Raw genomic sequence first — 26,557 nt, 5'->3', positions numbered from 1 at the left:
ATAAGAAAATGGAGGTGCCATATATAAATCTTTTAATAGAGAAATATGTCAAAAGAAGGAAAAACACTAAATAGTTGATCATCGGCTAGGACAGACCTATTCTCCCCATAATTTCCCCGTGAGCTGCCTTCACACCAATCTGGAACCTCCTGGGCATGGACACAGTCAGAGAACTTGAACTCTGCCAGCTGAATGAACCATCAGGAGGGCAAAGAGAGTGCAGGGGCCCTCTCTCAAGAGGACTCAATGAACTCAGTCTGTGAAGACCCGTAGGGCTCCTCAGACCTCATTTGTTTTTATATCAAGTTGTGGCTCTTTTAAGCACTCACCAGAATGCCAGTCCTATTTGAACAAGATACATGTCTGTGAAATAGAAACATTTCACTAGGTACAAGGTGTGGAAGCCGCACAAAGGAAAGAACGTCTCTCTCCTCCAGAAGCCTCTGAGTTGACAACAGACTCCATGGGCATAAATCAGAAGTGCTGTCTCCTTGTGGGTCGCACTTAGCCATGAAGCATGAAGTGGATCAGAGAAAAAGGCCAAATGAAGATCGATAAACATGGCTGGGAAGTGCTGCTTTGTTTACATTTACTTTCTTCTCCTACCAAGTTGGTTTGCAGTTAGACAACGTTCACATTGAGGCCATAAACACAAGAACATATGTGATTTTTTTAAAATGTGCCCTTTGACTGTCAATTTCTCCCAAACAGGTGTTGGCTAAATGATTATAAATTGGCCTCTGGATACACCTCTTCAACTGAGCCGTACAGGGCTGGTGATAATATAATTAGACCTAAAAACATCAGGCCAGTGAATGTTTTCCATCTGTTTGGCAATAATGTTTAGTTAACAATAGTCTTTAAAAGAAGCACCTTCAACTTCAGTTCTTAAAGTTATTTATAGAGCCATTCTTAACACACCAGCACTCTTGCTAACAAGAGCTTTAGCCACTTGGAAATTATTAGCCATACGGCTGTATACAAAGAGAAACGACTGCATTTAACATCTGCATCCTTCCAAATTTACACGCTTCAACCTCATTTAAAGTCATTTCTTAATGAACAGCACTGTGGTGCTGCATTAATATTATAGTTGCATGCACAAAGATCATAAGGAGCCAAACATTTTTTTAATACCAACAGTAGGCCAATCTGTAATGAAGCTGTCAGCATAAAGGACAAAATAATAGCTTCTTTAACCCTCAAACAGAATTTGTTCATTTGTAGACTGGAACACATCAATTTAAAAACTGCTCATGGGTTTGCTCACCTTTATAAAGACAAAAATCTAATTTGGTACTAATTTGATACAATTGTCTTGCCAATAAAAGGCTCCTAAACCCATCTCTTATTTCATAATAAAACAAGTACTATAACTAAAACTGTCATGAAATAATTATCTTGGATAGCATACCTTATTGAGAGAATACAATTAATGTATTTCTCCCTTTCATTTTTCACACTTACTTATCAGCACTATATTAGCATGTGGTCTAAACAGAAGAGAATTACTCCATCTTTTGCCTGTAGCAATATCTAGAATGACTGCTTCTCACTGGGGGAAAAAAGCAGACAACTTATTCCATAAGGATTAGCCTCATCTGTTCTTCAATTCCACCAGCAAAAGTACCACCTTTGGAAAGACGGTGTAAGGTAGTTAATAATTAACAGTCTTAGAAATACATCAAATCATGTATTTCTAAAATTGTTAGTTGTTCATCTAAAAGCATCAAATCATTATTACTTTTTAGGCATGTGAAGAATAAATTTGGAGAAAACAGATAACTACCATAAAGACACTATGATCGTGGTAAAGAAGTATGGAGAGCTCCCCTCACCAGAGATTGTCACCCATTCTTAAATCTTTTTAGATATTTAAATGTTGACATTCAAAGTCTGTAAGTCTCTAAAAATAACTTCCGTTCCAAATCCTTTAAAAAGAAAGATTACCTGAGTAATCTGAGGAATATCTCTCTCTACTTTGGAGACTGTTACTTCACGGGACTCCAGAACAATTAATAAAAGTTAGAAAAATGTTTAAGAAAAGTCTACAGAGAGAGTCATCTTGGACCAACACAGCTTCTCCCTAATGGTGTCACATACATTCTGATGGACCTCAACTGTGCAAGTTATAACTCTGGGAAAATCCACACATCAGTAAACATACCAGAAAAGAATGAGATCCACAAAATAAAGAAGCCAGAGGAAACATGCAAGTTTTTTTTTGTTGTTTTTTGTTTTTTGTTTTTTTTATCCTCACCCGAGGACATTTTCCCATTTTTTTGCTCAGGTAGAGTGGGAGGGAGAGAGAGGAACAGAGAGAGAGAGAGAAACATCGACGTGAAAGGAACACATCGAGTGGCTGCCACCCGCACGACCGACCAGGGCCGGGGACAAACTGCAACCGAGGTACGCGCCCTTAGCGGGAACCGAACTCGGGTCTCTCAGGACCGCAGGTCGACGCTCTAACCGCTGAGCCAAACCGGCCAGGGCGGAAACATGCAAGTTTTTGAGACCGTTTTCTCAACATAGTTTCAGATGAATAAGATTATACTCACTGTACTCTCTTTTAAAATAGTTCACACTTAACAAGTGCTGGCAAGGGTGTGGAGAAAAGAGGACTCTAGTACACTGCTGGTGGGAATGCAGACTGGAGCAGCCACTATGGAAAACAATATGGTGGTTCCTCAAAAATTAAAAATTTAACTGCCATTTGACCCAGTGATCTCACTTCTAGGAATATATCCTAAGAAGCCTGAAACATCAATCAGAAGAAATATATGCACCCCTATGTTCATAGCAGCACTATTTACAGTTGCTAAGATCTGGAAACAGCCCAAGTGTCCAGCAATAGATGAGTGGATAAAAAAGCTGTAGTACATATACACAATGGAGTACTATGCAGCTGTATGAAAGAAAGATCTCTTATCCTTTGAGACGACATGGAGGGACTTGGAGCGCGTTATGCTAAGTGAAATAAGCCAGTCAGAGAAAGACAAATATCACAATGTCTCACTTATTTGTGGCATATAATGAAAAATACAAGCTGATGAACAAAAAGACCCAGAGACACAGAAGTGGGGTACAGACTGACAAACCTCAGAGGAGGGGGTGGGGGGGGTGGGCGGAGGAAGAGATAAACCACAGAACTTATATGCATGTATGTGTAAACAATGGACATAGACAACAATGCTGGGGGGGGCAGGATCGGGAGGAGGGTGTCAATGGGGGGGAAAAGGAGAAACATCTGTAACAAAAGTAAATAAACAAAAATTGCAAAAAATAAAATAAAATAGCTCACACTTAACCATTTTAGTGAGTTATTAACAACTCATCTTGGCAGCATTACAGAAGCTGGTGATATTATTTTTCTGCACAAATGGTTTTGAACAACAAACCTTTTGCTTCCCCCCAATACCACATGACGATAATCAAATGTTATTCATATTTATTAAAAACTCATCTCATTTGTATGCTTATCATATTCAAAATGTATTTCTAAAATTATTCATTATTAATTCCATATTTTTTCATTCACCTACCAGGAAACAAGGAACAGGTGACCTTTAATACCAACAATCCCCTGCCCGGGGTCTAACTGCCTCTTTCTTTGGCATCGGAAGACTAGCAACGTGCCCAGCAACTGCAAAAGCAAAGACAGCGAGCCTGCAGCTTCAGTGCATCAGAAGTGGCCGCGTCAAGACATCAGCATGAACAGACTGTGTAGAGGCACTTCTCTCATGTTATGCCATGAAACCAATCTGTTCTTGGTGGTCATATGCTCACAAAAGTTATTTCACTGATGAGAACTGAAGTATAAAAAGTAAAATTCGACATGGATACTTATAACCACCAGTGTAAAGAATCTGTACAGCCCTGGCTGGTTTGGCTTAGCGGTTAGAGAATTGGCCCGCAGATCGAGGGGTCATGGGTTCGATTCCCAGTCAAGGGCACGTACCTGGGTTGCAGGTTCCATCCTAGGCCACGGTTAGGGTTATGCAGGAAGCAACCAGTAGATGTGTCTCTCTCATATCAATGTTTCTCTCTCTATCCCTCCCTCCCTTTCACTCTATCTATAAATCAATGGAAAAATATACTTGGGTAATGATGAACAACAAAAAAAAAAGAATATTTTCATTTACTATTCCCATGGATCTATTTTCAGTAGAGAAAAATATAAAAGGTACCTCTAGGATTTAAGGAGAACAGAAAAAAAATCCTTTGGAGTCTTAGCAGTCTTTTTTTATTTTTTAATTTATTTATTTTTGTTACAGATGTTTCTCCTTTTTCCCTCACTGATACCACCCCCCCCCCCCCGCCCTGTCTCCAACTTTGTTGTCCATGTCCATTGTTCATGCATACATGCATATAAGTTCTATGGTTTATCTCCCCCCCCCCCTTCTGGGGATTGTCAGTCTGTGGGGTACCCACTTCCATGTCTCTGGGACTACCCCGTTCCTCAGGCTGTTATGTTCATTATATTCCACAAATAAGTGAGATCACGTGGTATTTGTCTTTCTCTGCTTGGCTTGTTTCGCTTAGGATAATACTCTCCAGGTCCCTCCATATCGTCTCAAAGGATAAGAGATCTTTCTTTCTTACAGCTGCATAGTATGGAGTCTTAGCAGTCTTATTTGCCCTAGAATTTTCAATATGCCACACTGACATGAAGTGAACAAACAACCCAAAAAGGGTAATGCTTTATGGACTGCTGACAGTCAAAAATTCACCAACCAACCCAGAACACGATGAAATCTACCTCTCTGAGGCAGGCTGAGATCTTCAGGCTTCTTTACAACCTGCAGACACCGCCAAAGGCAGGAAACAGGCTGTAGGGAGGTAGTACTCGAGATCCACGTTTCTTTCTAGGTATTAAAATCCAAAATACCGTAATTCACAGTAAACTTTAAATGTTTATCCAAACATCTTTAACTCCTGAAAAACATCCTCTAATTATCTGTTTTAACTACAGGCATATTAGGGCTGCACTGTGGGGGGGAGGGGGGAGAACCACATTAGGAAGCATGATCAACACAAAACTAAGCTGGTAAATAACTAATTTATTTGTTAAGAAAACAACTAATTTTAGATTTCTTTAAATGCCCAGACATTTGCAAAGGTTTTAGTATGCTAATTCCTTAATTAAAAGATATTTCAGCAGTGAAAGCTCTTTCATATGCACTACTGACTCTTCATCAAACGTTAACTTTCCAACTTAACACCAGTATAGCCGGTGGCGGCCTGAAGGTTTACCATCTGCTGCTACCCAAAGTCACTGTGGCCACCTTCAGAACATATGCATCAAAGCCCCAAGATAAGAGAAGGAAGAGATACTGCCGAAGTCAGCATAAGGGGGATGACAAACCCAGAGGCAGGCAACAGGCAAGCTACCAGAAAATACAGAACATCACGAACTATCAGCCACCCCTCAGAATATGTACCCAAGGTCACAAGGGACTCTAATGGCTGAACAAAAAGACAAGAGAAATACTATTGCTAACAAAATTTACTTAAGTAAATTAAGTAAATGTATGATTTTTCTTTTTTAAAAAAAGGAGGGGATCTAGTCACATTTAAAATCACCTCTGATTTTATTCAAAATAAGTATACAATGAGTAAATATAAAATTTAAGGTGTTTTAATCAGTCTGTCTATGAATAATAAAATATAGGTATATATTTTTATGTAGTCATAAAATAAGACAATTTATTTTAAAAGGTTTGTTTTCTGGGTTCCATCACACCCACAATCCAAATGTTACCCAAGGAAAATGTTATGAGACAAGGTTTTATAAAATCCACAAAATACAAATTAAAAACCCTGATTTCTGGCTACTCAAAAAATGATATTTATTTTTGGTAATGATCACATTTGCCACAATACCTCATATAGAAACCAAATAATATGGTCTTTTAAAATATTAAAAAAGAGTGCAGTTGGTGTGGCTCAGGGGTTGAGTGTCGACCCATGCACCAAGAGGTCACCAGTTCGATTCCTGGTCAGGGCACATACCCAAGTTGTGGGCCAAATTCCCAGTGGGGGGATGCAGGAGGCAGCCAATCAATGTTCTCTCTCATCAATGTTTCTATCTCTCTCTCTCTTAGACTCTCCCTTCCTCCCTCTCTCTCTAAAATCAATAAAGGGAAAAAAATTGTTTAAAAAAAAAAAAAGAAAATCTCAAGAACCTGGCTACATTCAATTATAATACTAAATAACTGGCATATATTCATCTTAAAAGAAATTCACTAATATGAAATTCTCTTATCCATCTATGCTTTCTGCTTTTTTAAATAAATTTTTCATTTATTGATTTGAGAGACAGAGAGAGACAGAGAGAGACAGAGAGAGACATTGACTTGTTGTTCCACTTAGTTTTGGATTCTGGTTGACTCTTGTATGTGCCCTGCCAGGGAATCAAACTCACAACCTCGGGGTATCGGGATGATGCTCTAACCAACTGAGCTACTAGACCGAAGCTTTGCTTTCTGCTTTTTTCTTTATTATTTTAAATGCAGCTTAAAAAATCATTACAGAAAACAATGCAAAAAGCATCTTTTCATTCTTGGTTTGAAAATGACAACAGATGCATTTAGTTTGCATAATTCTAATCTAAATCCAGATTTTTATTTTAAGTTCTTCAAAAGTTCCACAGGGAATTAGTTATTAATTTAAAATTAGGGCATAATTAAACATTCATGTACCATAAGAACTGCCAATGAATCCCATTTGCCGTGTCGTCTGCTTAAACTGAATGCAACCATAACCTATTGAATGCAACCAGGGATGATGTCTATAACCTAATACAATACTGCACTGTGTGCATCCCCACACGAACTCCATTGATGCCTTTGCATACTCAGTACCACAATAATAATTATGATGATTTTTTTTTTAAGGATCACAGTTTTCTACTGTGATAGCTAAAAAGAGTAAATGCTACCAGAGTAGATTTATCTTCTAAGATATATTATAAATATATTATGAATCATACAATTAGAAAAAGGAAATAAGCATATTTTGGTGGTACTACAACAGATCTGCCAGTACAAGTAATTCACTCAAAATCCAAAGCCTGCATTGTTTCACTTCTCCAAAAGGGCACTGAAATATGGTTGGCAAAGTTTGTTTTCTTTGACAGACTAATATCAAGATCAGAAAAGAAAATGGATTTAAAAGATGTTTCTCTACTTCACATCTAAAAGTCACTTAACCAAACCTCTGGATTATTCCTCTTTAGGCAAATAGTAAATCCAGTCCTGCCCTCTAGCAATGCAAAATACATGTATTCTCCAGAAATGAGATTCTTCAGAAGTAATTATTTCAACTGCAAACATGAATTTAAAATTTCTTATATTTCTATTAGTAGGTGTCAATGAATGTAAGCCATCAATGTCAATGATGTCTTATACTAGGATGTGAGATTAATGATTTAGTGAATAATAAAGCCAACACAAAAATGTCAAATAGATAGATAGATAGATAGATAGATAGATAGATAGATAGATAGATAGATAGAGACTGACAGACACACACACACACACACACACAGAAAGAGTTTTACTTTGTAAATTTTCCAATTCTAGGCCTATACATCTACTACTTCATAAAACCTGCTTCCAAAGGACATGGTGTGTCTTTGTAAGAAAATTCATATAAATATAGCAGAAGGCAGAATATAGAAGACAGAAAAAATTGGGCTTAAAACGGAAATGCTGAAGAGCTGGGGAAAACATCCACTTAGGAGGTGCTTCTCAGATCCAAAGCTTTAAAAGCTAGATCTCTACACCTTTGTCATTCTCGTTTTGATTGTCGGGTTTCTGTTTTTGTGAAGCAACTTGCCCACAACCACAAAGAGATTGTGTTAAAGAGACGCTAAAACTCTGGCCCTGGCCAGTTTGGCTGGGTGTCGTCCCCGGCAGGGCACCTGCCCAGGCTGCCAGCTGGACCCCATCCCTGGCAGGGGGGTGCAGGAGGCAGCCCATGGATGTTTGCTGCTTAGGTGGGTGTGTCTCTCTCCCTTCTTCTCCCTTTCCTCTCTCATTCTCTAAAAATCAATGAAAAATAAATTAAAATAATTTTTAAAAGGTTAAAACTCTGAAGTTCTGTCTTTATAGGACCAAGTTCAGCTCATGCCATTCAATTCCATAATGAAACCACTTACACTATTTCTCCGGTTTGAATTCTGAAGTTCACTTGGAATAATGACTTGACATTTAAATTGAGAAGAAAATTAATTCAATTAAAAGTACAGTCTGTTGTATTTAGCTTTAGGTCCCTTCTTATTTGTGTTTGCTAGAAAAACCTAATACTCTCGTGCTGATATAAACTATGTCTATTCATACCCTGGTTTAATATTTTCGTTCTGCTGCTAGATGTGTTCTATAAATATGCCTGAATTAATTTACAAGCCCTGAAAATTAACAGAAGGCCCTAAAAAGCAGTAAGTATGTCTACATAGTTTTTATATAGTGTTCAGAATTGGTACAGTGTATACCAGTTAATAAATGCTATCTTATAATGATAACAGACACAGAGCTACGTCTTCAAGTCAATCAATACATATCCGACTGAGCTGCCAATGTCAAAGGTAGCCTGACTGCCATTCAGAAGAAAATGCCTCAAGGGCAAGGAAGCCATTATTTTTAAATGTGTTTAATGAGTTTTGTACTTTTACAGCAGATGGAACTGAACTTCTGGCATTGATGAAAACTGAACAGTGTTTCAAAATGACCTAGAAAATGTATTTAGTGTAAAAATAAAATGTGTTCATGTTCTGAAAAATTCCAAAAAATCTTAATGCACATATGAAACACAAGGCACAGGCTCATTCTCAAACTGCCAGTTCCATTGACTGCAACAAAGTATCCTGCCAACAATCTATAGGTGTGCTCTGCGAGCAAAGGTGAAAGGGGAGGAACATTCTGACAGTTTTCAGCTCAAACTGCCCGCTTGCTCTGATCCTACAGGTGTAGTATATTTTGAGGTGTAGTCTCACTGAGTATTTGAAATCTTAAAACCCATATACTGTCTCTTTTTGTTCCCTTTACAACTACTCGGCAAGCTTTTACTGAATCCTTATTGCATGGTCAGCGCTGTATTCAGTTAGGCATTATTATCAGAGAAAATAAAAAGGAATATAAGATATGGTTCCTGCCCTCTAGGACAAGTTAACAATACAGTTAAGACAACTAAAATCATACAATTGTGAAAATAATGCACAATTGAATGCTAAACTTCATTCAAAGAAAAACAAGATGAGTATGTATTGGAGTTTTGGAGGAGGTAAGCTTTCAGCTGTCCTGAAGAATAGACTAAATATAGATGGCCAAGAAGGAAGAACTGAAAAAGCTGAAGAAGCTAGAAAGAGAGCAGACTCCTCCACCAAAAGTACTTTCACACTGTACTGAAACTGTCCATTTATTTCTATTTCCCACTCGATTATAAACTCTCAGAGGGTAGAGATTAGGTATGTTTTATTCACAATTAGATCTCCAGTGACCCCTGCCACATAGCAGAAGCTCAAAACATTTTTGTTGAATGATCAGGTGAGGAATAACAAAAAAAAAAAATTTTTTTCTGAATGAATAAATGAGAAAACAGAAATGGAAAAGGCATGCAGAGAAATGGTAAGGAGACAGGCCAATTAGAATAGTTTCAACACATATATTGGGTATCTGCTATTTGCAAGTCACTGTGCTAATGCCAAGAATCCAAAATTAAATAAGACATAGTCACTAAACTGGCGTTTGATATGTTACAGAGATTTATTCTCCAAAGACATGTATCTTGAGCACAGGATTTAGACTATCTTTTCTGTCTAACAGATGTCTGTAATAACTGTGCCAAAATAGATTTAAATGTTCATTTTTTAACAAGAAGAAAAAGAATGCTTGATCATGAGGCATATTGAAGGCTTAACACAGGGGGCATAGAAATAATGTCAAAAGCTACCATACAAATACAAAATAAGCTATAACTTAAAAGTTTTAAAAACTACCACACAAACCCTGGCCAGTTTGGCTCTGTGGTTAGAGCATTGGCCTGAGGACCAAAGGGTCTTGGGTTAGATTCCCATTCAAGGGCACGTACTTGGGTTGCAAGTTCAATTCCTGGCCTCAGTCGGGGTCATGCAGGAGGCAATCAATCAATGTGTCTCTCTCACATTGATGTTTCTCTCCCCCGGCCCCCCACCCTTCCACTCTATCTAAAAAAATCAATGAAAAAATATCCTCGGGTGAGGATTAACACAAAACCTAATAACTGCCACATAATATGGATGAATGCCATCACACATAAGTTCAAGGCATTAAAAGAACACAACAGCCCTGGTCGGTTTGGCTCAGCGGTTGAAGCGTCAACCAGCAGACCAGAGTCAAGGGTTCTATGCCAGTCAAGGGCACATACCTTGGTTGCGGTTCATCCCTGAGCCTGGTCGGGGTCGTGCGGGAGGCAACCAGTCAAGGTGTCCCTCTCACTTTGATGTTTCTCTCTTGCTTCTCTCTCTCTCTTTCCCCCTCTCCCTCTCCCTCTCTCCCTCCCTCTCTCTCCTCCCTCCCACTCTATCTGAAGATAAATAGAAAAATATCCTTGGGTGAGGATTAAAGAAGAAAACAAAAAAGGACACAGTAAAAGATATTTAAATCAGACAGCAAAGGAGGCTTCCAAGAGAAAACAATAATTAAGAAATAGAAGAAATTGAGGAAGCAAAGGAGAAGTCACTCCAGATAGAGGGGTACATCATGTGTGAAATATGATGCTTGCATACCTTACAGGTTCAGCAGGTCTGTGACCAAGAGAGCACGCTGTGGTGGTCTGGGGAAGGGGGAAGAAACAAGTTGGGAATCAACAGAGAAAGCAGGGGCCAGACTGCAAAGGCTTCATAAGACGTTTGAATGTTAGCCTAGAAACTATGTGAAGGTAGTAAAGGATTTTAAGCAAGAGGGTTATTAGTTTTAGAAAGATCACTTGCAGTTAATTTTTAAAATTTTTTTTTCTTTATTGATTTTAGAGAGAGAGGAAGGGAGAGGGAGAGAGAGAAAGATGGAAACATCAATGAGAGAGAACATCGAATGGCCGCTCCTACATGCCCCCCACTGGGGATTTGGCCCACAACCTGGGCATGTGCCCTGACCGGGAATCGAACCGGTGACCTCTTGGTGCATGGGCCGACGCTCAACCACTGAGCCACACTGGCTGTAGTTTGTTTTTATAAATTACCCTGGCAGCAGTGTTGACGATGATCTGGAGAAAAATTAGACTGGGGTGAATAATAGTACATCTTAAAAGGGAATAAGAAAATAGTGTTCACCTTTAAACTTAGAAATAGTTTGGGGATGCCTAAACTTTAACTTGAAACACAGCTGAAGGAAAATGGCTTCAATGTAACTAGCAGTACCCAGAGGGTGCTGGGTCAACCTGAAATAGTTACTCTAGCCATCAGTCACCTACAGGACTCTGTACTATTTGATTTAAAAATTTTAACAACTTGAAAAAGGTCAACAAAGACACGTGGATCAAGTTATGAATGCCATGAAACTGAGAGGACTACATAATGTGTTAAATGTAACATTCTCTTAAATACCTCCCTTAAAACTCCAATGAATAACAGTAAACAAATTTTAAAAGATACAGAATAACCACAGACAAGAGAGAGATGAAAAAATGGCAACATTTTGGCAGACAGAAAACAGATGCCAAATGTCTAGAGGTGAAAAACAACAAAAGGCAAGACAGTTCTTACTGCAGAACTGCAGGGCCTCCTGCGAACGGGAGGGCTGGGGACAGTCCACACATTCTGTGCCGCTACACAGCCGGCCAGGCGGCTGCCCTCTCCTGCCTCTCGGAAGACCAGAGGTTCCCTCTCTAGCGACGTGGAGCCAGACACCTGACTGCTGGAGGTGGACTGAGGAGTGGGACTGAAACTGCAGCACTGTATGAACACCTGCACACCGAACTGGTGCGGACACGGTCCCCAGCTCCCAGGACGCTGCTGGTCCAGATCCCTAGGAGGAGACTGGAAGGGTCTTTACAGAGCCGGGTGTTTGCAGCGCTGAAGAAATGGTGTGCTGTCCTTATGGCACGAAGGGTTCTGATGAGAAATCCACGGTCATTCAAACTGTTTGTCCTCTGTGAGTAAAGTGTTGCTTCTCTTGTGCTGCTTCCACGTTTTCTTGTCCGTACTTTTTAGAAGTTTCACTATGATGTGCCTTGCCATGGATTTGTTTGGATTTATCCTGTTTGAGATTCACTTCTTCAATCTGTAGCATTTTATTTCTTCGAATACTTTTTAGCGCCACCCTCTTTCTCCTTCACATCTGCAACCCCAGTGACAGGAATGTGAGAACTTTTGGTGTTAGCCTCATAGGTTCCTGAGTCTCTGTCCATTTCCTCCCAGCCTATTTCTCTCTACTGGGATCAGAGAGTTTCTATTATTCCACATTCAAATGCACTATTTTCTCTGTCCTATCCATTCTGCTGTTGAGTCCATTGGGGTGTTATTCCCCTCTCATTGTGTTTTTTGGTTCTAAGATTTCCATTTGGGTTTTCTTTACACCTTCTGTTTCTTTGCTGAGACTTCCTGTTTTTTGTTGGTTTCACGTGTGTCTGCAGTTACTCCATGAAGCATTTCATGATGGCTGTTTGCAGATCCTGGGAGATGGCGAACATCTCTGTCATCTCGGTGTTGGAAGCCGCTGGTTGCCTTTTCTCAATGATTTTCTACGGAAACCTGGACATTTTGAATATTATATTATGAGACTCTGGATCTTATTTAAATGTTTTATTTAGCGGCCCTCCCCTGACACCATCCTGATAGGAAGGAGATAACCAGTTTGTTACTCCCAGGAGGGTTGGGAGTTCAGGTTCCCCGTTCTGTCTTCACGGATATATGCGGGAGAAAAGATGGGGCTCCTGGTTGCTGCTGGGTGGGGCTGACACCACGCTGGCTGGGAAAGAAAAAGGGGCCTCAGCAATGCTCCTCTCTTGGCCTCCACTGACACCACGTGCGGTGGCTTCATTGCTACTGGGCAGTGATCAAATCTGAAATCTCTACCTGGCCTCCTCTGCCACTTCCCCGTGAGGAAAGGAGGGAGAGGGGGCTCTTTACCACCAGGGGTCCTAAAAGTCCAGGCTCCCCAAACACCACCCCCATGGAGAGATGGGAAACTCATTCCGGCCATGCGAGGATGAAAGTCCAGGTGCCCTCATGGCCTTTGCTGGTGGTGTGATGTAGGGCCAACATTTTTCTCTGCTGTTTGGCTAGACTACAATGATTCTTGTCTAAAGTGTTGTCTTGCTAAACTGCTCCTTTCCTAGTCCTTTGGCTAGAAAGAGCAGGCTTTGGTTTGGTTTGGTTTGGTTTGTATTTTTGTCTGTCGGCTTCTCCAAGCTGCCCTTTCTCCAACATCTAGCCTGGAATGTGTGAGGGGGAAACAAATTTGCAGGATTCATCCACACATAACCCGTGGAGTCCCATGGTCACCAGCCAGTTGTCCTTCTACTCTCCACTTTTCAGAGTCTTTTTGTGTTTGTTTTCTATATAATATCCAGAGTTTTTAGTTGTACTTAGCAGAAAAATAGGGAAAGGACTTCAACTCTATTTTTCTAAAAGCAAAAGTCAACACCTGTAATTTAATATCTTTAAAGATACTAGGTAATACTTCTGCCACCCTGTTTAGATAAAGAACAGATTCCTATCAATCCAGTTCAACTCAGTGTTCCCTTAGTGAGCAGAGATCCAAATACTGATGCTGTGTTCCCAACGAGGACAGTTTTTCCATACGTCATCACAGAGAATATGACTTAGAAGCCCGAAAAATATAAGGGCCAATCTCTCAACAGCTACTCAATTTGAACAATCTCCACAAATTTTCTCCATCGTATTTTAGCTACAGAACAGAAATTCCTATATTTTTCCAGTGGCAAGTCAAACTAAGAATTCTGCCTGGCAAGCATCAAATAAAGTCGGGAAGCCATCCTGATTACAAAATGTCTAGGTATTTGACATAATAAATAGTGATAGGTTTACAAAATATGAGGCATATCTTCTACCAACAATTTATAAAGCATCCTAAGTGAAGTTGTTTTCCAAGGAGTGGCAATGAATTTGGGCTGTCCAGCCCTACCATCTTCAATGGTTAACCCTGTGAGTATCATCTGCATACCCACATGTTGTATGACTCTGGCTACACACAAACCATCTTGGCATTATTACTCTGGTGTTCAAGTCAGTGTTCCTCCTAATTATTAAAAAAAGAGAAAAGAAAAAGAAAACATTTTTTGAAACTCACAGGAAGTTGCAAAAATAGCAGAGTCCCAAGTACACTTTACCCAGCTTCTCCTAATGGTGACATCTCATATAGCTGTAGCACAATATGAAAACCAGGATATACAATAATAAACTTTATCAGAAACTGTCCCATCATTTGGACACCCTATTACCAGTTAAACTAACAATCCAGACTTCTACTCAACTGCAAATTACCTTTGTAGTGTGTATAAAAAACAATCTTTATACACACAAACACATGCACACCCTATATATTCATATCTGTCACAAACACAAAAGTCTGCACTCACGCACAAATGTATATGAAAACAACGGCGATTCATCCTTCTCACCTGAGTGTGGTATTTCCACTAAGTTCTATTTTCCCCTGCTATTACTACATGAAGATTAAGTGTAAATAAATCTGAGGTCTAAAAGAAATCTTTAAAAGTTATATAATGTAAAAATCCAGGCCCAGGCTGGGTAGCTCAGTTAGTTAAGAGTGTCGTCCTGATACACCGAGGTTATGGGTTCAATCCCTGGTCAGGGCACATACAAGAATCAACCAATGAATACATGAATAAGTGAAACAACAAACTGATGCCTCCCTCTCTCTCTCTCTCTCTCATCATCTTCCTCTCTCTCTCTCTCCATTAAAAAAAAACCCATTCGCCCTGGCCGGTTTGGCTCAGCGGTTAGAGCGTTGGCCTGCGGTCCTGAGAGACCCGGGTTCGGTTCCCGCTAGGGGCGCGTACCTCGGTTGCAGTTTGTCCCCGGCCCTGGTCGGTTGTGCGGGTGGCAGCCACTCGATGTGTTCCTTTCACATCGATGTTTCTCTCTCTCTCTTCTGTTCCTCTCTCTCCCTCCCACTCTACCTGAACAAAAAATGGAAAAATGTCCTCGGGTGAGGATTAAAAAAAAAAAAAAAAAACCATTCAATGCTTGAATTCCTTCTATAATATCCTCACCAATGATACTGCAGCCTTCACTTGAATATCTCTAATGACATGAAACAAATAAAAAGGAATCCAGACTGCCTTTGGTCAAGCCTAATTCTTGAAAGGTATCTCTAATCATTGGCCAAAATTTTGACAAGTTATACTCACTTAGTTCTAATTGTATCCTATAAGGATATTAACAAACAAGTCTCATCCCTTACTACCTTTCTCCCAGGAAAATCAGACACCCTGGTTTGTCCCAGATGTTGTTCTGGCATAATGTCCCCTTTCATCCTTGAGATTTGAACAAAACATCATATAGTCCCTCCATACTGGATAGCCCTCAAAAATATAACCACCACAGATGTTTTTCTCAAGTTAACCATCACTCATTTTTCAGCTGTCCTGCATACGATATGATTTGGAGGGCCTTCACCAGCTTATCATTCTTGCTTCTGCATGGACACCAGTTTATTTAGAATGCAAGAGCCCTAATGCTTAAATTTCTTATTGCATATATATGTTAATGAAGAATTTCCTAATCCCAATTAAAGAATAGAAAGTCACTTATTTACCTTTGATTACTAAACCAAGATATAGCTATGGAATTACTGTCTGTGTGGACACCTAAGTGTCTTGAACAGTGCTAGTAGGTAACAGTCTCATATTATACCAGTAGGTGTCACTCTATATATAACATAGTATTTAAAGTTATTAAGTTTAAATTCATTCATTCATTCATTCATTCATTCATTCATTCATTCATTATTGAATGCCCATTATGTGCCAGGTATGATTCTAGGTATTGAGAGTATAGATATGAACAAGAAAGACAAAATCTTGTTCTCAAGAGCTTACAGTCTAGATATTAATCTACTTTATCTACTTTCTATATAAAAGTTTATAAGATCCTATCCTAGCGAAATTTTTTTTTCCTAAGTTAAAAGACAATAACACTCAAAATAACTCATAAAGAACAAATACTATAATGAAATAGAATCAGAGATATTGTGTTCTATATGGGCTAAATTAACATGTCCTGTGCATTTTCTAGCCATTTGCATTTATTCAACATTTCTCTTCCAAACTTGATGCTTGTAAGACCCAAACTTTAGGTTTTCTTCGGTACAGTGGATAGTAATTCATGTTAAAAAAAAACAATTCAAAAATTTAAAAATCTACCTATTCATATTCTTGCAAAGTAGAGACTGTTGGGCAAATTTTAAAAGATTATTCACAAAGGTTATTTAATTCCCAACCCTATCTGGGTAGCTCAAGTGATGAACACTGTCCTGATATTCCAACGTTGTGGGTTCAATACCCAGTCAGGGCACATACAAGAACCAACCAACAAATGCACAAATCAGTGGAACAACAAAATCAAGGTCTCTGTCTCTCTCTGTCCCTCTGTCTCTCTGTCTCCCTCTCTCTCCCCCTCCCTCCCTGCCCCTCCCTAAAATCAATAAATAATTTAAAATAATAATAATGCTTATTTAATTCCCATACATATTTCTTTATCTCTACTTAGAAAAGTTAAATGTCACCTTCTAAACACCAAATACACTTCCCAGGGTAACAGAGTAACAATAGTAATGAATTATGCCTCAGCAAAGACTTTAGGAATTCCCTCCACCTTCCTTAGTTGAATAAATGAGGACTTCAAGGTGATTTACTCATAATTAGAGCACAAAGGACACACTTTGTCTAAACAAACAGGTCTAAGAGAGGGAGCAGACACTATACATCAAAAACGTTTATTTGCCTGCACAGAAATCCAGAACCTAGGAACTATTCAATTCCTATTCTGCACTCTCAAACTGAATGCTCTGAAAAAGCTACAGATAACATGGTTAAGGCATTATTTCAAGCTTTAAAGTCCAACTCCTTAGAATTCCTTAAGTTCAAAATTCAGTCATATAAATTTATTTGGGAAAAAAAATGTTTTTAAGAATTTCATACAACACAGACAGCTTCATATAATATCCAACCTAACATTCCTTTTGGAATACCTGAAACTATAAATTACTGTCCACATTACCTGCAAAATACTGCACGTTGTTCCAGTTTAGCATGAAATCCCATGCATGCTTTAGAACACAAGCGGTACTCACTCAGTAACTTACAAACCACTAAGGTGCTTCATACAAGATGTTTAATGTAAAAAAAGATCTACATTAATTTATACCTTAACATTAACCTAGGCATTTTCTTTGACTTTGAAAGGTAAAAGGAGTGGTTGATCAAATATATTTAAAACACAGTTGATTGTGTATGGTTTTTAAGTTACACTTGTAAACTCTCTAAGGGGCCCAGAACGGTTCATGTTTGACACATCCAAGATGTCAGCAAACTGGGAGAATTCAATGGCAGACAGCTCTGCTAGTTTATTTGTTCCAAATATAAAATAATGTGTTGGGGGGGGGGACCGGGGGGTTAAGTGTATTAGAAAAAGCACAGCTTTTAAGTCACAAAGATCTAGGTTTGAATTCCCACACTATGCTCAATTAGCTGTGTGATCTTTGGGCAAGTTACTTAACCTGTTTTAAACTTAATTTTCCCACCAAAATGCAAATAAAGAGTTGTGAAAAGAATTAAATGAATTAAATAAGATGTTTTATAGAAAATGCCTAATATGTGGTCTGACACATAGTGGGTGTCCAATAAATAGTAGTAACTGGGAGGATGCCACTTTTCTTTGTGACTAATTAGATTGACAACAGTTAATGCTGAACAACTTACTGACTCCAAGTTTTTGTAACTAATACAAAGTGTAACTTTACCCTGCTATAACAGGTTTAAAAAAAAAACCAAACCCCTCCTCGACTGAATGCCAATAAATACGCACCTTCTTCTTTAGTTCCAATATATTTTGCATGACCTTACATGAATTGCTTAGATAAAAGCTTTTTCTCTTCTGCTTTTGTTATTTTAAAGTGCAGATGCATTTGAGTCATTTTCTCCTTTTGTTTCATATCCTTAAGATCCAAAGCTTCAAAGACATAATGTCAGCATGCAGTCAATTTATGACTGAACTCTTGAAGAGGCACTGAAGAATTACCTTGTCAATCACCCCAAGGACTCTGAAGGCCTTCAGCTCCTCGGCAGGGCTCCTTAGGTTCCAAGGGGGCCTTGAACTTAGTGATCCTGGAGGCTAATGGAAGATATCAAAGATTATACATCAATCAGGGAGGTACTTGAAGGAAGACTGCCTGCTGAAGCAAATGCCAGGCCAAAGGAAAGTAAATTTATCATAAATCAGAGAATGGAAAGATGAAAGAAGTTTCTGTTTGTCTGTAATGTAAAATTAAAAAAATAACAAAATCAAAAATAAAGAAAATCAAAAAGGAAAAGCAAGAAAAAAGTTGCAAGTAAATAAATCATGATAACATTTTTAAAAGAAAAATTAATGAGCTCATAGTTTCTAGCATAATAATTCAGTTCAGAACTGAATAACTATCATGAAACTTGGTAACAAATGAATAACTGAGCCTACAATTAATCACAGCCTTATGTTTATATCTACCCCAGATTGCTCAAGAGTAATTTAGAACGGAGAACTAAAAACAATGTAATAATAAATTTAGGGAGTGAGGGAACACAAGTCATTTTCTCTCATCATGAAACTATAGTTCATTTATGTTACTTTTCAATACATAGTATGTATGTTAAGTGGGGCTAGCAGATTCAAGTTCAACCAGGAGAACTGTCAACAATACCGAAAAACTAAGAAACTCCACCATAAAACCAATAATTATTAGAACTAAAATTGTTTAAGCTAGAAAAGAGATTATTTACAGGAGAAAGAAAAAAACTTTAAATATTTGAAAATCTGTGATGTGGAAAACTTAGTCCATTAGCTACAAAATGTCCAAAAAGACCAGTGAACACAGGAGGGCATATTTCGGTACTACACACAAAAAAAGAATAATCCTAATTTCCCATCCATTGATCTTAGTTTTTCCTTATCAGTAAATTAAGACATTATGATACTGTAAATAACCTTGTTATTAAGTAACAAGAAAGGAGTAAAGGGGCGACTAGAAAATAAGGCATGCCATTTATACAGCTTTGCCAGGAAGCTGCAGTTAACACTCTCCAGGTCTATTCCCCGCAGATCGCAGATCGATGGGAAAAGGACTAGACAGCGACAGTTTAAATGCATGCCCAATGCTTACCTGTCAGTCACACCTGGGAATAGGCGTGGCCACTGCAAGGGCATGAAATCTGAATACTTAACCTCCTAGACAAAGAAAGCTCCCTCTCTCTCTGGCCGCTTGCATCTTACTCCTGGCTTGCTCAGCTCTCACACTCTGTATTCGACCAAGTGGCCTACGGCCACGTGGACTCCACACAATGAACCGATGGACTGAATCTAGCCTGATGCCTGATGCTACGCCAGATCCAGCTCCACCATGGAATGGAAACTCTGGACCCTGGCCCTACTTCTAGCTCTGCTAAACCCACACTTGCCCCTTTTCCAGGACTGGATTAAGGAAACCAGGACTTTGGAACCCAAGGAAAGTAACTCCACAAAAATAAAGTATTTTACCACATCTCATTCTCCCATGGGGGCCTCTGAAAATGCTTATTCCAGTGGCGCCCCAAGAACCCACTCCCACTAGTGGTGGGGAAATTGGACCCACAGATTTCTCCAATAACAATTAGACTTGATAATCTCCAAAGACACCTCCATTTCACATTTATAACCAGAAAGCAGTGCTACATTAATCCTTATATTAAAATGGTGACGCTGCAGCCTGGTAGATGTGGCTCAGTGGAATGAGCATTGTCCCATGGACTGAGAGGTCCCGGGTCGATTCCTGGTCAGGGCACATGCTCGGGTTGCAGGCTCGCTCCCCAGTAGGGGGAATGCAGAAGGCAGTCATTCAACGTTTTTCTCTCACTTTGATGTTTCTACCTCTCTCTCTCCATTCCTCTCTCTAAAAAAAAATCAATAAAAACCTATTTAAAAATAGATAAATAAAATAAAATAAAATGGTGACGCTGCAAAGGATGACAGGAGACACAAAGCTTTATTATATCCTCAAAGCAGACCTTTTTGTTGTCAGAAATCTATTAGACTATATAGGAAACAAGTTTCCCCAACGAGTGGAAGATAAATATCCTGATTAATCAACTGTCATGATTTACAGTTACTGAGAAACCATTCTTAGTATTTCTTCAAGTCCTGGTGCAGAACAACATCACCAGATAGGAAGGTCCCTGAGAACAGGAAACACACCTTATTTGTCTTTGCATTCACAATGCCTTTTAGTTGAAAAGAGAGAGGAAGAACAGAATAGAAAAGAAGGAGAAAGAGAGGAGAGAAACAAGAGAGGGGAGATTGCATAGATAAATTAGGTATCGTTTCAAAATGAAAAATTTTACTTGTGAAATTATCTAAAAGCAATTATAATTGCTTTCATTTCTTTATTTGTTTATATTTAGGTTCAGCAAGAAAATACTAATTTCAATATGCCTGGGGAAGTAGTGTTTTATTTAAAAAAGAAGACAACTTTTTAAAAACACTGAACTTGAGAACGTTGGTGATAACAGCAACTAGATTGAATAATAATTGTTTAAAATTCATTTAATTTATATCTCTAGGATATGTTTCAAATAATAATTATTTAATATTTAATGAAATGCTGAGCTAGATGACATAAAAAAATAAAATAAAAATAAAAATAAAAACAGATACATCTCTACCTCCCTAGAAGTTAAAAATCCAAGGAGAATTTTTAAGGATACAAAAACATTTAGCAGGGTATGTTAATAGACATATAACAGAAATAGTCTCTTCTGTCTTATTTCACATCATTTAATCTTGATCCTTCACCCTGCCCTGAGTGGAGTACTTACAAGAAGTTATTATAATCCTCATTCTACAGATAGATAAAGCAAAGCTCAGAACTGCTGAGTGTTCGTGGTCAGAAAGAGCGGTGGAAGGTCCTAGTCTAGACCCAGCTCTACTGTTTTCAGTCTTTCTACTACACAACACAGTCTGACCATTAAAAATCACTTCCCTCTACTTTATTAACAAGAGAGAATAAGGCCCCAGCCAGAAGCTCAGTTGGTTGGAGTGTCATCCTGTGCACCAAAAGGTTGCAGGTTCAATTCCTGGTCAGGGCACATACCTAGGTTTCGGGTTCGATTCCCAGTTAGGATGCTTATGGAAGGCAACTGACTGATGTTTCTCTCTCACATGGATGTTTTTCTGTTTCTCCCTGCCCCCCTCTGAAATCAATGAACATATCCTTGGGTGAGGAGAAAGAAAGAGAGAGAAAGAGAAAGAAAAAGTGCTTGTGATTTTGGTAAAAGAAACATTGAGGAAAATTTATATGCGGAAAGGGAATATTTTAAGTGATAATTTATCCATTATATTCATCTCTGAAAATACAGCCAAATGTATCCAACATCCCTATCTCCTACTTGTACCTTCTTTTTCTAAATTTTTATTCATTGATTTTAGAGGAAAAAGGGAGAAGGGAAGAGAAGAAAAGAGAGAAAAAGAGAGAGATTCATTGATCCACTTATTTATGCATTCTTTGGTTAATTCTTACATGTGCCCTGACTGGAGATCAAACCTTGGTGTATTAGTACAACGCTCTAACCAACTGAGCAACCCAGCCAGGGCTACTTATACATTCTTATTCACTGATGTCATTGGATCTATCAGTTTCCAAAAGAAAATTATCAGTTCATTTCAGCAATCTCAAGAGCAAAGATAGCAAACTACAAAAGTTCTACTGTACCTTTCAATAAATAATTACTGCCCTGGCCAGTTGGTTAAATGGTTAGTGCACTGGCCCTCAGACCAAGGGGTGTCAGGTTCAATTCCCAATCAAGGGCATGTACCTGGGTTGCAGTTTCAATCCCTGGCCCCAGTCAGTGTCATGCAGGAGGCAAACAGTCAATGTTTCTCTCTCCTTCCCTTCTACTCTATCTAAAATTCAATGGAAAAATATCCTCGGGTGAGGATTAACCAAAAAAAAAAAAAAAAGGCACAGTTGCTAAGTTCAAGAAGTTTACAGTTTATTTGAGGAGATGAGCCAAATACATAAAAGTTAAATAACTACAACTTTTGGTAAAAATACAAGACAACAGAGACAAGTCACTAGTTAGTATATGATAAAATGTTCGCAGAAAGAAGTGAAAGTAAAGTGATTTTAAAGTCTTTGCAGAAGCTAGGTTAGGAAAAGGATATTACCTATTGGATTGAAAGGCAACTGGCATGGTTGGGGGAAAATGGTCTAACTGTAGAACAGAGGAAAATAAAATTACATAGTTAGGGTCAGTCTGTTTTCACAGGCCTTGAATGCCAGGAAGAAAAGTCTAAACTATATTCTCCAGAGTCTAGAAAACAAGCTTTTGTATGAGAAACAACCCAATGAAAACAGTGATTTAATAAGGTTACTTTTGCAAAGACAGGAATAGTGAAATTGTAATGGTGAAAGACCAAAGGTAAAGTAATCATTAAAGTTCTCTTTCTACTTTAACCAGCTATAAAAGTTTAAGATCAAAGAAATGAACAAAGCAAGATCATGAAATAAAATCATCAATAAAAAATCCTATATTTCTTATATGCAGCGTTTAAATTGGGTAGAATCCCTATAGATCTATTCCTTTTTTCAGATGGCAAAATGAAACATAAATCCACAGAATTTTAAGAACAGAAAGAGACAGAGATCAAGTCCAACATTCTCTTTTTTTTTTACATGAGAAAACAGAGAAGCAGCAAGGTGAAACAATTTGTCTAAGATGACAAAGCAGGTAATAGATAAGAAGGGATTGAGTCTTGCTTATAAAATAATAGATGAGCCCTGGCCGGTTTGGCTCAGCAGTTAGAGCATCGGCCTGCGGTCCAGAGAGACCCAGGTTCAGTTCCCACTAAGGGCACGTACCTGGATTGCAGTTTGTCCCCAGCCCTGATTGGGTTGTGCAGGTGGCAACCACTCGATGTGTCCCTTTCACTTCGATGTTTCTCTTTCTTTCTCCCTCCCTCCCTCCTACTCTATCTGAACAAAAAATGTCCTCAGGTAAGGATAAAAAAAATAAAATAATAGATGACATTGTTTGGGGAAACTTCAGCTGATGCTATGGGGGTGGGGGAGGAATCAGTATATTTCTAGGCCACATGGCTGATTCACTTAACAAAAAAACGTAGGATTTTCAGTTATATATATATTAGTTACTGTAGCAGAAAATGCCTAGAGACACAAGTAGTAATTGTATTCATCTATACCAAAACTAAATACAGAGGTCAAGGGGGGAGGGGGACAAGAATACTGAAGACCCAACAATCTTCAAAACCAAAGAGAGCAAGTACATATCACCCAACTGCCTGGGCCCATGGCAGACCCTCTGTTAATCCCCACTCTGGCTCACAGTACAGTGTTCCTGGGCAGCCTCTGCCGTGGATTAGAGTGAGCACACTAGTAAAACCTATTTACTATTCCTGTTCTACATTCTCTAAAGGGCTAAAGGAAGCTTACCTTTGTTTTTGTTTAAAGGTTGTTGCTGTGTTTTAATTTGCTGTTTATCCTGCCAACAGTCTGTTTCATTTGATATCATTCCCTGTTCTCAATGTGGTCTATATCTATCCTTACCAATCTATTAGGACAATACTTCTCAAACTTTAACATGTATACACATCACCTGAGGACCTTGTTAAATGGAGATTCCAACTCACTCAGTCTGGGGGGACCCTAAGGTTCTGCATTTCCAACAAGGTCCCAGGTGATGTGATGCTACTGGTCCAGCAACCGTATCTGAAGAAGGGCTAGCTACTCCTCCTTAAATAACCTGAGAGTAAGTCACCATTACTTGGGAGGAAATAAGTAATCAAGGGCAAAAGGAAAACACCACAAAGAACTTACCTAGAACCCACACTCTGAACCCTGATGGCTAACTACCTAGTTTCTGAACTTGGTTTCATCTATAGATTTCTGGCTTTGCCAAGACTTTCAATAGAACCTATTAACCCTCAATACCGGGGCTCCTACACCTCCCTTAGGTCACATTTCAAGCATGACTCCACTGCAATCCTGTTCCTGATTTGGAATAACCCCTCACTGCCAGCTCTGATTTCCCATGTCTAACCAAGGGTGATACAAACTCATTGTAAAATATTTTTTTCTAAGGAACTGAGAAATATCAATACCAGAAAAACAATGCACAACAGAAAACTATTTTCAATATTATTATAGCAATTATATTCAAAATCTACAAAATAGCCAGGAAAGGCATACATTCTACATATTAATTTTCACTCACACCTTGTAATTGCATGACAAAAAATGTATTTATACTTTAGAAACTACACAGTCTTAGACTATTTTCTTTTTCTAAATGTCATTGATCTTGAGTTTCACATTCTTAGAGCTAAAAATAGCAAAAAAAAAAAAAAAAAAGCTATACCCAGCCTTTTCCAGGGACCACCCTTTTTAATATAAATACTTAAATCATTCAAAGTCATCTATAATTTAATTTTTTAAAGTTTAACAATCTGTCTCCTTCAGTTATGATTTCACCTTTTCTTTAAACAAAGATCATTCCCTTTTTTCCTGAAAACTCTTCTTTGGGCCTTTTGGTAATGAAGCAGTGAAGAAGAGAAAACAGTAGGAGAGTGCTTTGGCTCCTTGCTATCCTTTTTTGAAAAGGATATGACCATCAATGACTAGGAAATTCAGAACTTCTGTATTTACCACTGAAGATTCTCATAAATAAATTCAATAAAGCAAAAGCTTAAACCACCAGAGAAAACTCAGGTGGAGTGAGTCAGGACCTAGACTGTACCAAAAGGGAAAACAGTAATCAACAACACATTTAAACCCAGAAAGGATTCCTTTATTTTCTTAATCAGCCAGGCTGGAAAGAAATGTTTGCACATGGATTCAAAAGAGAAATAATATCTGCTCTGCACAGAATTTAAGAGCTAAAAGGGCCTCGGAAATCATTTATACTAGTCCTCTTATTGTGTTCATTGAAACTGAGGCCCAAAGAAAAGTAATGGAGATAAATAATGAATTCACTAAGCTAATCAAAAAGCTCCAGGAGACATTTAAGTTCCATTTTAGATAAGAAAATAATCAAGCATGTCCCTGACCTAAATAAGGGCCAGGTTTAATAGAAGAAAATACAAAATGAAAATAAAAAGCAATTGCTTACCCATAAAAGAAAAACATCTTGTTCTAGCAAGAAAAACTCTCCTCTAGTCTTCTTGGCTGAAAACTGAAAAAGTCTAGTATATCAAATCTGGTACCACTCTTTACCCTTTCTGATCCAAGTTCCCATTATTCTGTGTGGTTCTTACAGTTCTCTTTTATTTCCTCAATGATGTACACATTTGGGGCCTTCAATTATGCTATAGGGTTTACAAGATTAGACACTGTCATCATCCTTTGTACAACTCCAAAATATATCTAGATTGCTTCTGTATACACACCATCTTCACAGATGCTTAGTGAATTAATATGTAACCTAATACAATCAACTCTCCTATATTATACCTCTTTAGTTTTATTTGCTTTTTTTTAAAATATGTTTTTACTGATTTTTCAGAGAGAGAAGAAGGGAGACAGAGATAGAAACATCGATGTGAAAGAGATACATTGATCAGCTGCCTCCTGCACACCCCCTACTGGGGATGATCAAGCCAGCAACCCAGCATGTGCCCTGACCAGGAATCAAACCAGGAACTCTCAGTCTATGAGATGACTCAGTTCACTGAGCCACACAGGCCCAGCTAGTTTTATTTTCATTAAAAGCTACACTTAAAAGGAAAATTCTGACTGCTTTACTTCATCATTCCTTTCTCCAAGTCAAAAGCTATACAGCTAGCTTTACATGTTTATTTTCCTAATAGATTATTGCTTATAAAAGTGATTATAAGGGCCCGACCAGTATGGCTCAGTGGTTGAGCATCAACCCATGCACCAACAGGTCACCAGTTCACTTCCTGGTCAGGGCACATGTCCAGATAGTGGGCCCAATCTCCAGTGGGGGGCATGCAGGAGGCGGCCAATCCATGTTCTCTCTCATCTATGTTTCTCTCTCTCCCTCTCCCTTTCTCTCTCTCTAAATATCAATAAAGAAAAAAAATTTTAAGTGACTATGAGGAACTGTAACGGAATACATAAGGAGGTAGTTTGAATGAATGAGTACACGAAGAATATTCAAAGTTACTATTAATGGAAAGAACAGAATACTGGTCATTTTGACTCCCTAAAACTTTTAGAATATTTAAATGCAAGATGATTTAATAAAACAAGTTCATACAGACCCATCCTATTTAAAAATTTAATTTATCAATGTCCCCCCAAATAGAATCGAGAACATACATATCAGGATA

At 38.5% G+C, this 26,557-nt stretch overlaps 1 protein-coding gene across 14 annotated transcripts in view; it reads right to left on the bottom strand.

Annotated features, from left to right (window-relative positions):
- The window catches only part of RPS6KC1 (ribosomal protein S6 kinase C1), a 166,029-nt gene that overhangs the window by 53,051 nt on the left and 86,421 nt on the right, over positions 1 to 26,557 (bottom strand). For 11 of the 14 annotated variants that reach the window (XR_004960884.1, XR_004960879.1, XR_004960876.1 and 8 more), the window contains one exon: positions 18,263 to 18,355. The exons of the other annotated variants lie outside the window; for them this stretch is intronic. Coding sequence is in view for 3 of the 11 variants with exons in the window: in XM_036272263.1 (XP_036128156.1) it covers positions 18,263 to 18,355 (93 nt within the window). In the remaining 8 variants the exon portion in view is untranslated. The remainder of the gene's footprint in view (positions 1 to 18,262; positions 18,356 to 26,557) is intronic. 14 annotated transcript variants of the gene reach the window in all.

The sequence above is a fragment of the Molossus molossus genome, unplaced genomic scaffold, assembly GCF_014108415.1.
Source record: "Molossus molossus isolate mMolMol1 unplaced genomic scaffold, mMolMol1.p scaffold_m16_p_20, whole genome shotgun sequence".
Taxonomy (NCBI): domain Eukaryota; kingdom Metazoa; phylum Chordata; class Mammalia; order Chiroptera; family Molossidae; genus Molossus; species Molossus molossus.
Note: the sequence above shows the minus strand (reverse complement) of the source record. Positions and strands in the feature narration are given on the sequence as shown.